The sequence below is a fragment of the Lepisosteus platostomus genome, chromosome 6 (assembly GCF_059453375.1).
Source record: "Lepisosteus platostomus isolate fLepPlt1 chromosome 6, fLepPlt1.hap1, whole genome shotgun sequence".
Taxonomy (NCBI): domain Eukaryota; kingdom Metazoa; phylum Chordata; class Actinopteri; order Semionotiformes; family Lepisosteidae; genus Lepisosteus; species Lepisosteus platostomus.
Window position 1 is genome coordinate 40,750,012 of NC_142616.1, and position 15,259 is coordinate 40,765,270.

At 34.3% G+C, this 15,259-nt stretch overlaps 1 protein-coding gene across 25 annotated transcripts in view; it reads right to left on the reverse strand.

Annotated features, from left to right (window-relative positions):
• Positions 1-422: 422 nt before the first annotated feature.
• Positions 423-15,259, reverse strand: part of ablim1b (actin binding LIM protein 1b) — a 155,346-nt gene continuing 140,509 nt past the window's right edge. For 15 of the 25 annotated variants that reach the window (XM_088635884.1, XM_088635887.1, XM_088635882.1 and 12 more), the window contains 8 exons: positions 12,487-12,501; positions 11,202-11,306; positions 8,615-8,662; positions 5,356-5,502; positions 3,879-3,964; positions 2,775-2,901; positions 2,293-2,357; positions 423-579 (listed from right to left, as the gene is read on the reverse strand). In XM_088635884.1, coding sequence (XP_088492010.1) covers positions 505-579; positions 2,293-2,357; positions 2,775-2,901; positions 3,879-3,964; positions 5,356-5,502; positions 8,615-8,662; positions 11,202-11,306; positions 12,487-12,501 — 668 coding nt within the window. In that variant the 3' untranslated portion in view covers positions 423-504. The remainder of the gene's footprint in view (positions 580-2,292; positions 2,358-2,774; positions 2,902-3,878; positions 3,965-5,355; positions 5,503-8,614; positions 8,663-11,201; positions 11,307-12,486; positions 12,502-15,259) is intronic. The other 10 variants (XM_088635892.1, XM_088635880.1, XM_088635876.1 and 7 more) reach the window with 7 other exon arrangements.

Below are 15,259 nucleotides of genomic sequence, written 5' to 3' on the forward strand. Positions count from 1 at the left end.
CATTCCATGACATGTACAATGTGTATTGGTCTATAAATAGCATGCATTTTAAAACATATACAGTATGAATGCAAGGTTAGGTGCATGCCTTTGTATGCTACATCATGGTTAGTTTTTTTGTAGTCAACAAAACATTTACATACCTGGAACTCTGAAGAAAGAAAGAAAAAAAATATTCAGAGTTAATATTCATCATATAATTTTACACAACTCTTTATAGATGTAAAAAAGCTACAACAGAACTACTATCATCACCATCTGGCTGAAAATCTTTAATTGTTAAGATCTTCCAAAATTCTGAAATTTAATTCAGAGAGATAGATGAATTAAACATATATACTGTAAATACACTGAAAAAAAATATAATACTGTTTAAAACAGTTTTTTAAATGTTTTTTTGTTTCCTTCAATCTACTTTTATTTATGCCAAGAAATTTGCATGTGACATTGCTTATCAAGCACTGCAGTGAGGAAGATCCTTGAGCATAGTGTTAGTACATTGTATTAGAGTAGCTCACCTCTGACTCCTGCGCACACATCCCCATAGCTGTTGTATTGTGTGAAGTCTGTGGACTGTGGCTGCAAGGCACAGTGAAAAGGGATTTTAAGCAACTACTTTTAAAGGTGTAACAGCTAAACACACACAAATTTCAACCATGTGACCTACTGTAGAAACACAACTGCAAAATCCTTTCTGTGGTCTGTGACTGCAAAAACATTATGTACAAATCTTCCTTGAGTTTTATTCCAGTTTTGTACAATGTCTCAGGAGCCACCTCATTGAAAAAATGTGTTTTAGTGTTTTTGTCTTACACAGTTAGGGAATTTCAGAATGTTGGCTTTAAAATAGAATCCTGTGTCTGAGACCAGGTTTTATTAAAACCAAATCCTGAGGAATCACTGTCCCTTGGCTGTTGCTTCAGCCAATTTCTTATTCACAGGCCTGAAGTGAATGATTTGACGTTTCTAGACTTGGTGTGTTTTTACATTTTCTTCCAGCACTTGAATTGTATGGGGTTTTGGAATAATGAATTATCCTGTGTTGCAGAAGTCCTCCTATGTTGCAAGTGTGGGAGTTAGAATGTGAACAATCGGAATTAAACACAAGGAAAAAACAAATTCTCATTGATGAAGCATTTGATACGTAGTCAATCACACCTGTGTCTGTTTGTCATAAAACAACTGCTTAAAGCATTTTGGCCACAAATAAGGAAGGATGCTCTTAATTAGATTATTGACGAGAGTGAACTTTACATTTCATACAGTATGCTGAAGATGGATATCTCATTTCTTCATTGAGTCCATGGTTTCATAAAACAGCTACATGTGTAGCATATTATCTTATTGTTTAAAGACATTTCAGTGTTTTCTTGACATGGTTATAAAGGGTTTGCTGCCTTTCATCTTTTTAAGCAACTTTAAAGATGTGTTAATAGTGTATAGACAGGTAAGAATGATTCAGCTAAGCAGGTGTGAGCCTGGTCAGTACCTGGATGGGAGACCTCCTGGGAAAAACTAAGGCTGCTGCTGGAAGAAGTGTTAGTGGGGCCAGCAGGGGGCGCTCACCCTGCGGTCCATGTGGGTCCTAATGCCCCAGTATAGTGACGGGGACACTATACTGTAAAACAGGCGCCGTCCTTCGGATGAGATGTAAAACCGAGGTCCTGACTCTCTGTGGTCATTAAAAATCCCAGGGCGCTTCTCGAAAAGAGTAGGGGTGTAACCCCTGCGTCCTGGCCAAATTTTCCAATGGCCCTTACTGATCATGGCCTCCTAATAATCCCCCTCTATGAATTGGCTACATTACTCTGCTCTCCTCCCCACTGATAGCTGATGTGTGGTGAGCGTTCTGGCGCACTATGGCTGCCGTCGCATCATCCAGGTGGATGCTGCACATTGGTGGTGGTGGAGGGGAGTCCCCATTACTTGTAAAGCGCTTTGAGTGGAGTGTCCAGAAAAGCGCTATATCAGTGTAAGCAATTATTATTATTATTATTATTATTATTATTATTATTCAGAGTCCTGCAGTATTTTTTGTTCTGTTTGGTTTTAATTGTTTGTACTGTCGTCTATACACCCAAGAGAATGTAATTCTGAAATATAAAATTGATGCGGTGTTGATACTATTTACAAACCCCACTCGGCTGATTGGGCGCTAAAAACATTTTTCTATGAAAAAGTGCTGTAAGCCTACAGTAACAGGAGAGAATCTAATGTTAAGACAGATGTTTTTTGTAATCACAATTAATATGAATTAGCTAATGTGTTATGAAGATATAGTTGACATCTTACTCTGTGAAGACCATTCCTTCCATATCCAGGAAGTGAAGAGGTTTTGGATGAAGGAGCATTTGGATCTAAAACAGGAAATGGAATCAGCCATTTACTTCATATCCAGACAAGCAGAATATTCAGTATTACATAGATCAACTTCTTTTGATTAAAAAAACAAACAAACTTCAGACATCTTTAAATTAGCAGTGTACTGTATTTGCCTCCAAATTTGAATATTCTGCACATGGCAAAAGCTGAATGTCATTAATTTTCATGAATTAATTAATAGTTCTCCTTGGGTTTTTTTACATAAAGGAAAACACAGATTGAATGTTGTCTGTGAAAATATATCATGGTGTTGCTTCTGCTTAGAAATAATTGTTTTGCTGTCACGTGCAATGTGATCCTTGCTTACAAAGCCTAGTACATCCACAGTAGAGATACCGATCATGGATGGTGATGACAAAGAAAATTGATTGCAAATTTGGAGCTTTCCATACCCATTTTACAGGAGTTTGTGTGCTGTGAGTCGTAGCGCTGCGCAGAGAGACTTCGTGAATAACGTTCTCGGTTCATCTCCTTCTCCATCTCTTCTTTTAATATCAGCTTCCCCAAACCAGACTGGATCTGGACCAATCAGAAGGAGAGGGTACAATTAATGGAGGTCAGGGAGAACACTGTTCATGTACAGCAAAGTTAATGCTACAGAAAGGTCACAGAATCCAACAGTAAGGAATCATGGGGCCAAGCAGAGGGACAATACTCAACACGTTTATCATAACCTCATCTCAAACAAATCAATGTGCAAAGCACTAAAAAGGAAACGGCTATCAGAAGACCCCCCATAAAAATGCAGTGCATATGGATTTATAAATCTGTTAGTCTGTAATTCTTAAAACGCAATAGAAAATCAGAAACTATCTGAGAGCAACCGACAGAGCTATGATGAAGTCCAGAACCTTTTTAGGATATTTTTATTTAAAAGAAATGCATAGTTATTGTATTAAATTATTGCTTATTATATAAACAGCATGGACACTGAAAATACTAATTTTAATTAAAATAAAAACTAAAACATGATCAGGACTCTTAAACAGGTCTGTTAATGACTAATGTGCATGGTATTTAATCAGATATATCCAATACCTTAACTGAGAGATGGTGGGACTTCATGCTCTTCTTTATCTTTGATCATAAATGTTCTCTTATATGTATTGTACAGTATATGGGCACTTGACACCAAAGAATTCCAAATAACTCTTCTACACTGTCATTAGGAATGTCATCCACTGCTGAAACACAGCACTCAGCTGGGTAACACAAAGAAACCTTTCTCCTACCAGCAGCCCCATGACAGAGCATATCAGGTGTGGCAGGAAGAAGCTGCTTTATTATTTGAATGAAGAGGAAACTTCAATAAAGCCAGATTGTGCAAGCCCAGAGTGGAATGAAGCTAGGACATCAGGACTAACATCCCTACCCTTTTTGAAAAGCACCATGGGGAAGTTCATGAACATTTATTAAGTGCTCCATTGGTGTGACCTGCACTAACAAAGCAAAAATTCTAAGGATAGGTATGAGTTCAAAAATTACAAATAACTGACCTTGTTGAGATGCTCCTCCTGAATCTGTCTGCGTTTCATAATTTCCTCTTCCTCCTCTTCTCGAGACCTGCGCCTTGAATCGGATCCTGGATCATTTTAATATTTAGAAACACATCAGTAAAACTGGACCATTTCACTGCAATACAGGCCTTTGCTTGAATCCCACAAACTCTCCAGACATTTCATTACCAATGAAACATTCCAACAAAACCAGTATGTTTTTAAATAACAATTTTGCCATTCAGTGGCTCTTACAAACCCTTTAGCTGTTTTATCTACTGAACTCACATCTTTCTGAGAGGATGAGACAGAAAGACATGTTAAAAAGCAGAAAACCAAGGGGTTTGCTCTAAAATAGATTTTTGTGTTTGATATTAACATCTCTTGTTCATCGAGCAAGCATCAAGCTGAATGAAAAGATTAGGGAAAGTTATTCCCAATTATGGAAAGGAATTAAAAAAAGGTCTCAGAATGTCTACATAAACATAAATCTGAAATATTGTGGTGCCCTCAAGTATGTTTATTGCTTTTTAACGTACGTTTAACAGACAAAGACACAATGGAGAGACTTGGCTCTTTTGACAGTTTAAGGGAAGACAGAAGTCAATCTGACATTAACACAATGGATGTGTGTTGGACAAGGAAAACCTGTTTGCAAAGTCATAGTAACTGATTCCTGATCAGTTTTCAGCCAATAATGTACTGTACTTCTTTATTTTCTATGGGTCTGTGTGGAAATTAATAACCTTATCACCACAAAATGTATATATAAAATCTAATAAAAAACAGTTACTATATAAACATACAGTATGTTAACCATATTTTTGTACTCAACAAACTTCAATAAACAACACTTTGTTTCATTTACACAAATTACAAATACAAATATTAATGATTAAGGTAACTGTGTGTACTGTGCCAAAAAGGATTTATATTCCTGTAATTACATAATTTACTTAATTAAAAAAATACTTATTATTGGGAGGCAATAATTGATATTTAAACACAGTAATACTTTAAAATAGGTATTATCTAAGTGTGACGAATGCAGCTCTACTCTGCCCTAGCTGGATTGATCCTAGTTGCTCACAAGCTCCGAACACACATACTCTCTAGATAGCAGCTAACTCCACTGTGTCACAAGACAGGTGCCTCTGCTGCTGCAAAATTCTACATGGTTTAGATTTCAAGGAAATAAGGTTATTTCTGAAACCTGCTCATTGCACTGTAATGTATAATTCACATACAGTACCATTAACAGGACAATTCATGTATAAAGGCTGGAAATCAGATACAAGTTTAACTGATATACTGTAGGACATTTAAGCATTTAGTAGGACTCAACAAGCTGTGCTTTGGGAATACAAGTCTGTAAAAAGTATCCATTCCAATGTGCTACTTTGCATCCTTTCACAAGGAGATCCTGATCTGTGGAGCAGATTCAGTTTGGTATCAGATCTGTGGTGAAAATTCATACCTATGGCAGCGAGTGAGGGTGGACAGGGCCAGTAGTCTGTTTCAATCTTTGGTGTCTCGTCAGGGCTGGGAGCGTAGGCTGCTGGGAACTTGGCTGACTTGATGATATCCTCGGCAGACTTGCTTTGGGCTGCCATGGCAGCTGAATCTAGATTGGTAATCAGGGGAACTTGTCTATCAGAAAATGCTGTAACTGAATGTACTGTACATTGCTGGCCATCAATAAAGTCACCATCGATTTCTCAGCAACTCCTTAGCTAGAGGTGTTTGCAAGTTTAACTATATTGCAACCATACACAGAGTTGCTTTTTAGTAATTATTCTAGAAAAGTAGAGAAAATGTAGAACATATTCTTCATATTCAATCAGCAACATGGATTTAATTAAATGTGCTACAGAGATGGTGAGCAAGTTTTCACTCACTCCATTCATGACATTCATGATGCACGGAAACTTAAATCAGTAACAATTTTAAGAATTACTGAGAAATGTAAGATGACACAAGGTTCATAGCCAACACTGTACTATTTAACCTATAAAATACACGTACCTACTGTACATTATTTACCGTATTCCTTGCCATTTATCATAGAATTCCTAAAGCTCAATTAGCTACTGTAAGTACAGTACATGACTAAATATACTTTTTACTTGAAATAGTTGTTTTCAGTTCTAAAATCTATCCTCAACTTTCTTTTGGAAGTTTAAGTTTGCAGCTTCTGACAACAGTGTTGCAACATAATATTTAATTCACTGAATTCAGATTTCTGGAAGTGTATTAACTCTTTTTAAAAATTAATTACAAGGTGTGTGAAACGTACTGTGAATAAAGTATTCCTTAGTTTTCAGCAAAGTTGTGGATAATCAAATTTATCTATCATATATAGATTAGCTAATGTTTCTTAATATATGCAGATACTGTACTAACACTATATTACTGCATGTAATATAACAAATGGATAAAAAGAACACAGCTGAAAATTAATATGCCAATATATATATTCAAAGGATTTATTTGATAATACTGTTTCTTAAATTATAGGTTGAGCAGATGTATTATGCGTTTTCCCCCCCAGAGTTATCTTTCAAACACACACATTAAACGTTTCAGTGGATCACTTGCTTAAACTCAAATTGTGCATCTTTAATATTAGTAAGTGCTGTTAAAACTACACCGTTCTGATAAATATGAACCAGTACATTTGCCTGTAACCAATTAGTCAGATATTTTAGATGTGTAACCCTTCCAACCATACAAAACAGTCCACCCATTTTCTGATATCGAAAATAAAAATAAGACAGGTTTGCTGCCTGATGGCATAGGTGTGGGCATGGAGGAAAGTTAATGTAAAGCAGTATAGCAAGAAAAGGCCCAAGGCAAAAGGAGAAATTACATAAGGAGTGAGTGCATTGCTTTTAGTTTTAGAAATGGACAGACTGCATTTAAAAGAACTGAAGTGTTAACTGTGATTATTCTTTAAAGCCCATTTATCACAACGTAATTATTCTGCAGGGTGATTCATGAAGTAAGCAACACTCTGTTTTAAAAGTAGATGTATTAATTAGGTGGAATGAAAGATGCATTACTAAATGCTCCATTCTAAACTTGTTTTGTTCCCCAAAATGCAAGGACTAGATGACATCAAATAGCCTGTCTCATGATGGAGTTAGGAGAATAAAGACGATGACTTCAAACAGTACTTACTTGTTAACATTGGTTGTGGTCAAAAAGGCACACAATCAAATGTTAATGAGAGGGGGGGATGACATGTTTAAAAACATATGGAAACAAACAAAAATAATGGTGAGAAAACACCAATGATGCACCCTCTAACAGCTGATATTAACGTATTAAAAACATCTCACATTTTTACATTTCATTGTAATAATACAGTACATTAGGTATTTAAATACAGACAGATCTACACAGAGATGTAGAGAGAACAATTACTTGTAGAACTAATTTGTTAACAGTTGCTTGTACAAGATTACCATAGTAAATGTCTACAGGAATGCCATCATTTACCATGATGTTGGTATACCTTTAATTTAATTCACTGTGCTTTACCATCTCTTTTTTAATCCCTTCTTAATCCAATTAACTATTAATTAATTACTATTATAATAATTCTAATTTAGCAAGATATATCTTAAATGTATACATAAAGAGCAGAAAGAGACACTTTTTTCATATATACACAGTCATATACTGTATGTACAGCATAACATATTTGATATAGTGACTTCCAAAAGACAAAGACTCTTCTTAAAAGTAAGGTGACAGGCTTTATTGTCCTTTATGAGTTTAACTGCTTACAGGTTAGCAGCCAAATTATTTTCCGAAATCAAGTTTTGTTTTATTCCAGTATGAGCCAGAAAAACAATTCTTATTAAACAAGATATGGACAAGCACAGAAAACCAAACAATCAAAGTTCCTGATGGTTGCTGCTCTAAACCATGGAAATTTCTACCGTTAATATGGGTTTGTAAATATCACATACAGTACACAGAGCTTCTTGTCTTAAATACTGTTTTTGTAAACTAACAATTTGCAGCACAAAGAGAACAAAGAAAATTGTTCTAACCTTTTCTAAAATCATGATTAAAAGTTATTCTGTGAAACAATATAATGATGTACTGTATAATGATGTACAGAACTGCACCAGAACTTGTTTAAAGTCCCGTAAGGTTTTTAGTACAGCATTTTGCTGTTCTTAACATTAAAAAAGGCAAAAAATATTAACTACTTATAAGGTAATTCATTCATTATTACAGCATTCATCTATTAACTATGACTGATATGATTAATTGAAAAGATGAACATTCCAAACAAGTATGTTAGTTATTTGATCAAATACCAAGAGCACAAAGTGGTTTGGATTTTCACCTATGTTTAAGGCTTCCTCATTATTTTTTTAAAGCAACAGTCTCTGTTAAATGCATACACTGATTACATTTAAAAATACTAGAAATAAAACAAACAAAATAAACTGAAACCTGATGGTTTCATTGATAGTAGTTACAGTCTATCTGTTATTTTTGGTATACTATAGCTTAGAATACACATCAGTATGTATTTTAGCATTGGAAATCACTTTTCACAAATAAAAATAATAGTTACATAAATAAAAGACAATTGCTGTGGTTTATCAGCAATATTTCAATCTTTTTATTGAACTATATTTTGTTTTCCTATAAATACGTTTTTCCAAAAAACAAAGATAACTGAAAATATTATAAAGAAGGCAAAAAGACTTTACCATGTTGCTTGTAGATGGGTGGTTTTCTGTAAATGTTGACACCCTGGTCTGTAAATGGAAAAATAAAGACAGTTATATCTATCAGAGTCCATTCCACTTCGAAATAACATAAGACACTAAAATTAGCCTTAACGAAATAATAAACAGACATGTGAGTTTCTGTTGTAAAAAACATCGGATTAAAAATGAACACAGACATATCACATTGTGATAAAGACAGAAGCATTTATGTTTTTGCCAACTGAAATAGCAAATGCTTTACAAACCCTAACACACCAAAAGTAAATATACCATGGCACGATAATCATTTCATCCAAATAAACATGTTTAAAATACAACAGGCATAACAAGGTTAACCACTCTCTCATTCCAAGTGACTGTTGAGCCATTTATTAGTGTACCTAGATTCACACCTTTCTATACAGATAACAGGAGGCTGAAATTGCCCCAGAACGAAATGCTTTGAAAATCGTCCTGCAACACCAGTCCATTAAACTATAAAATTCTTTAAAATAGAAAAAAGTAAGAAAGATTTTTTTTCTGTTTGAAATTATTTAAATACATGCAGATTTTGTTCTTGAACAAAATTACTTACCACAGACATGATTTCTGAATATCTTGTGCGTGTATCACAAAATGATCAGCAAAATTTTAAGTAATTTAGAAAATCTACTTTGCAGCTTTTGAGGCTTCATATGTAATCCTTATGGAGTGGTCACCAAGTCTTTACAAGGTAGTGGGACAAACTAATTTTGGAAACTCATAACACTTCCCACCAAAAAGTTTACATGAAGCTACAGTAAATGTGGATTATTGAGATCTGAAACTACAACACTAAAAGGTACCAAAAAGCTTATCTTCAGTGTAGAACAAATCTGCATTCAAGTCGCATGCAATTATGAATTCTTAAAGATGATATTTTACAGTATCTTAAGGCTAAAATACAAATTTAAAGCCATGAGTGTTTTTTTCCTACTTGTTTTTGCTATTACAATTTAACATGGTACATCATTCAAATCCCTTCCCTTCAAATCACTCTTTTTCAAAACTTCCAGTAAATGTAAAAGAGTAACAAAGTACAAAAATGTATATTTATATACAAATGTACATAAAACGCTGATCTAATTATACTCGAATGTCCTCGATTGGCAAATTATGTATCAAATTTGTATCACACAAACTGAGGGAAAAAAACAAGTAATTTGGAATACACATACTCATGCAGTCACCAGTCACAAGATTAAGACGACCCATAACACATACCCCCCAAAGCTTTCTTTAGCCTGTCCAAGAAGGTGAAAGTGCATTTGATGTCATTGAAGAGCTAATACTGTATGTTACGGTGCTCTCAGACAAAAATAAACAAACAAACTTCTTGATCTGGAGTTTTAAACAGTGACATAGTTTTACAATAATCATTCCGTTTTTGAAATCCTCCAACAGATTAAGCAAATTTCTAAAACTTTTGCTGGTTCTCATCAACTTGTCTTTAAATAATAAAGCAAATGTACATGATTCTATCACGAATGGATTCTTATGTAACATGTTAGGAGGATCAGTTACTGCTTCTTTTGATGAGCTTTGATTGTCTTCTGTAGTATTGGTTGCTTCTTTGGTAGTGGTGGGAGCATCTCTAATTAGAATTTACTTGTTTTTAAATTAAGAATTTTGGGTTGAAAAAAAGATAGAAATATTAAAAAGATTTCTGGTATACCTAAACATATTTTTCTGAAGAAACATGGTCCAGCTTTGTGTTAATATAGACTCTTGTAACTGATAAATTCGAAGAATTTACTATTATTTCTGTTGGGGGGGGGGGGGGGGTTATAAAAACAGAAGATTATTCCACATTATGACCCATTATTAGTTGCAATACATTACTTACAGGCACATTCCTTTTATGATTATTAAACTGAGTTTAACACCACCAATATCATGGGTTTCTGTTAAAAAAGATTATCATTACATTTTGCAAAGGAACAATACTTCTTAAGTACAAAAATGTCTACTACTTTTTAGTCAGTTACTAAATTATTTTTTTTTCTATTTATGGGATACTTTGCAGAAATAAAAATGGTCCAAAAATGCATGTTTTCAGAAGCTGTACACCAGTCTATCTAAAATGAAGAGAAACAAGAAATAAATACCATAGGAAGATGAGAATGCACACTGGTTTTGCAGAAGACAGCGCATTATAAATGATAAAAAAGTTAAAAAAAAAAGGTCCAGTCCTGACATTGGCTGCTGGAATCAAACAGGACAGGAGGTAAGAACTGTGGAAAAAATAACTATATTCCCCTTCTAAGATATTTCTAAGAAACTGAAGGGAAAAGCACCACAAGGTAGAAAAGTGCTTTCTGTAAAGCTTCAGAATAATACCTTTACTGTTTTGTTTTAATGTTGGGAAGCTTGTTGGGAAGAGGGATTTTAGTGCCAGAATGAAATTTCAATTTACATCCAGTTTCTTTTAACTTACTAGAAGATAAAATAAAGTGATCGTCAATGGAGACAAAGACAGAGAGAGACAAGACTACAGGCTACCGAGTGGACGAATGGACACCGAGACACACGGGGCTCCGGTTCCTACCTGGAATATGGAAATGTTTAGGGGTCAGAGTGAAAGTTGGAGTGAGAGGACGGCTGTCGGGCCGAAAGGGGAGAGGGGAATTCCGACCACTGGACGGCTCATTGCCTCCAATAGGAACGACAGGGGGAAAAATAAGAAGACATACAGCAAGATTTAAAAAAAAAAGAAAAAAGGAAAAAAAACAGGTAGGAATAAAATAGAGAAATAGACTAAGTAAATGGGAGGAAGAACAGAGGGTAGAGACGGCAGTGACAAGACATCACAGATTTCAGAAATCTGTGCTCTCCACTCATTGCTTGGGAGTCCGTGCCGTATATATTTTACTTCCGAGTCATCGAACAGTTATGAACTGAATTCCCATGATACTGACGCATAAACATGAGTATCAAAGCAGTATGTTATGCAGCTGAGCAGGTCAAGACACACTGCTGTAGACAGCATGCTTGTTTAACACATTTTGAAATGCGTCATGTCACTAATGAATAGAAAATGGTAAACACCGTTTTCTACTATTAGCAATCATTTAGTTAGCTTCAGGTTAGTTTCTTCCACTTCTGGCTTAGGTGAGCAGTTCACAGAAGAAATACAAATGTGCCAAGTGACACAAGGCATGGTTATGCCAATATATCATGTTTTTGACACCTCAAAACAGAACATAAACACTAAAATACTACTTGTTGGATTGAGGAAAAAAGCTGTATAATGCAAGGAAGAATATTTCATATTTGTATTCCACTTTTTATATTAAACTGAATGCTTTAGTTGAAATATATCCAGGAACTTGCAACTTTTGAATTCATACTTCTTACCCATCTGTTTTGCTTGTGAAGCAGCATGTTACCTGACTGACATTTGGCACCCATGTAAAAATTCAAAATAAAACAGGCAAAATGTTTACAGTTAATATTTACACATTAGCGTATGCATTTAAAAGCAGCTACTACAGAATATTCTACATGTATCTCCATCACACTGACTGCTTTGCACAATCTGTGTGATAATAGGCAACTTAATAATAAAGGCTAAAGGAACTGCTGTAAGATGCAGCGCAGCACTCTAAGCAAGACTCAATGGACATCTACTCTATTAACAGCATGAAGCATAAATACCTGCATTGAAAAAGTGAAAAAGAGAATTAGCAGACTTGCAAAGACAGGAAACTAAGTAACCTAGTCAAGCAATCTACAGGTAATCAATTCTGCACCATGCATTGTTTCAGAATCGATCAAATCAATCACAATCCAAAAAGAAACTAGCAGAATGCCAGAGCAGTACCATAACATACCTATGTAGAAAGAAGCTGCAAGGAAGACAAGGGAGAGAGGAGTAAATGTTAAGGCTAATGGAAGAAAGAAGGAGAAGGCATGCAGTAAAACAGGGAATGGAGTGGGATGCATGTCTTTGTAAGAAACCTAAAACAACAAGCCTGTGGCATCACACACCTTTCCGTAGAAATGAGCAGTAATCACATTTGTTTTTATTATTACATTATTTTTTGTTTATTTTATTTTGCAGTCCAGGGAGTTTGCTGCAGGGAATTTCCTTTTTAAAAAATGATGTCAAAGGCATATTCTGGGTACTTATTTCACTAATTTGTAATACAGTATGTCCATGTTTTCATAAGGATTTTGTTCTTTACAGAAATCAGCTACAGTTTGTGCAGTTTTATATTACTGTAGTGTTAAAACAGACAATGTTGCACGATTATGAGCAGTGATTCAATATCAGCATGGTAATAATGTCAGAAAAATCGTATTTTTTCAGGGCTATGGGCAAAAGGAGAAAACACCTTGTAAATCTCTGTCCTACTATTCAAGGGAGTTTAAATGACCAGCAAGAAAAGGACAAGCAGAGCAAGTCATCAAAATGGTAAAAGAATGGTAAAAACAATTGCTAAATTTAAATACTAAACTTTTACTAATAATGAAAAACAAAAAGTGTCAAAAATACAGTATATTCCAAATGTTATTTCCAAAATATGTTAGACATTTCCATTAATTTCCTGTTTTGTCTTAATAATAATCAAACTTTATATGCAAGTATTTGTATTAAAGCATCCCTCATAAGGTGCTGTGCATTAAAAAAAACTCAGATAAGTCTTATTATTCCAAATAATGAGCTACACTTAAGCTGATATATACAGTATTTAAGTAGAGAATATAGCAATGTGTTTAATATACTGTACTGTATGTAACAACTTTTGAAAGTATTTATGAGGGAGAAACTCCTTTTCATGAACGTGATTAGGAAGGAATGCAGAGTCATAGGATAAGTAACAATCTATTATAATATTATTTTTTAGACATTAATATATATGAACATGGTTTCCTCCATATTTGAATCTAGAGCTGGAATGATTGCTCTTGCATGACAAAAGAGGCATATCAGTAAAAGGCTGATAGATTGCAGAAAACAGTCACAACCAAGACCCAGAAAGCAATACACTTATAGACACCTGTATTTGAAGGAATTAGTGAAATCAGATGGCAATGTTCTTGTTATAACATACAGCATCATTAGGTGACATACTGTATGCATAACAATTAAACTGATACCACCTCATAATCAGACAAAAATGGTCTATGTCACACTAACCCATTTTGAAAACTGTAAACGGTAAAAGCCATCTTTGCCATAATAGTATTTTTTAGTAACAAGGAAAACAAATTACATACTGTGTTAAGTCAAAGCCTTTGATGAGCCCCACTTCAAGGTCCTAAATCAAATATTAACTGTTTATATATTTTAATGCTATTATAAATTTACTTTTTATTTACTTTTGCAAATGTTAAAAGTAAAAAAAGTAACTATAGTACACATACTGTAGGGATAAATACTGATGTTCTGAAGACAACATTTAAGTGTACTGGTTTAATATTTCTACGTTAGCGGCTACATATTTCTTAATTATTTGGTGCTACAGTATTTATGACACTAGAAGAATATCCTCCAGTCTCCAGTCTTTCTCAGAACTTCCACATTTTCACAGTAATTTGTTTTTCATACCCATTACATTTCAAATTTCCAAATTGTACTGTATGCTTTCTCCTTTAAAAAACACTGTGTCTGCATTAAAAACAAACCTCACAGCAGACAAAGTTTCAAAGGAAGAGGCTGCTGAAACAGCTTGTGGATCATGAAGACTTGTGGTGAAATGTGTGAAATAAATGACACTTCATTCAAGAGGACACTTTTGGGTGCCATCTACAGTATATATCCACACCTGGGCCTACTTTAAAAAAACAGTATAGCGTATGTGCCACTTTGGAAATAGGTCACTGAACCTCTAAAAAACATACTTAGTCAGACAAACCCTTAAGAGTCTATGTTCTTGTGTAGCTGTTCACAGTTCTAAGAGATATCAAAATGTGCAAATACCCATTTCCTTTTCCTTAGAACTTTAGGCTCGATTTTCAATGCTACGTCAGAATTGCATAATTTTAAATACAGTACATTTTTTTAAACATCACATCAACCAAAAATGTATGCCAATAATAAGAGCCACAAATACTGTATGTTGAAATAGAAACATACAGTATGTTAGAAGTATATTGTTTTCCAAACACATATTTAATATATTGCTCAGGTATTTATGTTTAAATATTGATTTTAAAGCATAATGCTTCTTCATCTTTCTTTACATACAGGAGTTCTTGTTCACTTCCTAAAGATCCTAAATTGTTCTTCAATTACCTCTACGTTTAAAAGAATTAGCAATAGGAGATTCCGTACAGTGTTTTAAACATGGAAATTACAGCCCATTTCCAATAAGGCAAGTCAGGTTCACTTTAGGGTTCAATTTAGCACAGAGTAAGCAGTAGACAATGAAGCCATGAGGAAGAGTAAAAAAACTTTTACTATCTTATACAAATGCTCAAACAACTTTCTAGCCATTAAAATTAATTTTAATGTTACATGCTTTTTTTTAAGTGTCAAGGTGTTTAATATTAAATTACTTTTGACTTTTTAAACATGTTAATTGTACTGAATCAATCACATAACTATTAGTAGACCTAAAAAATGTCAGTGGCATTTGTATTATTTACCGTGTGTCTTCA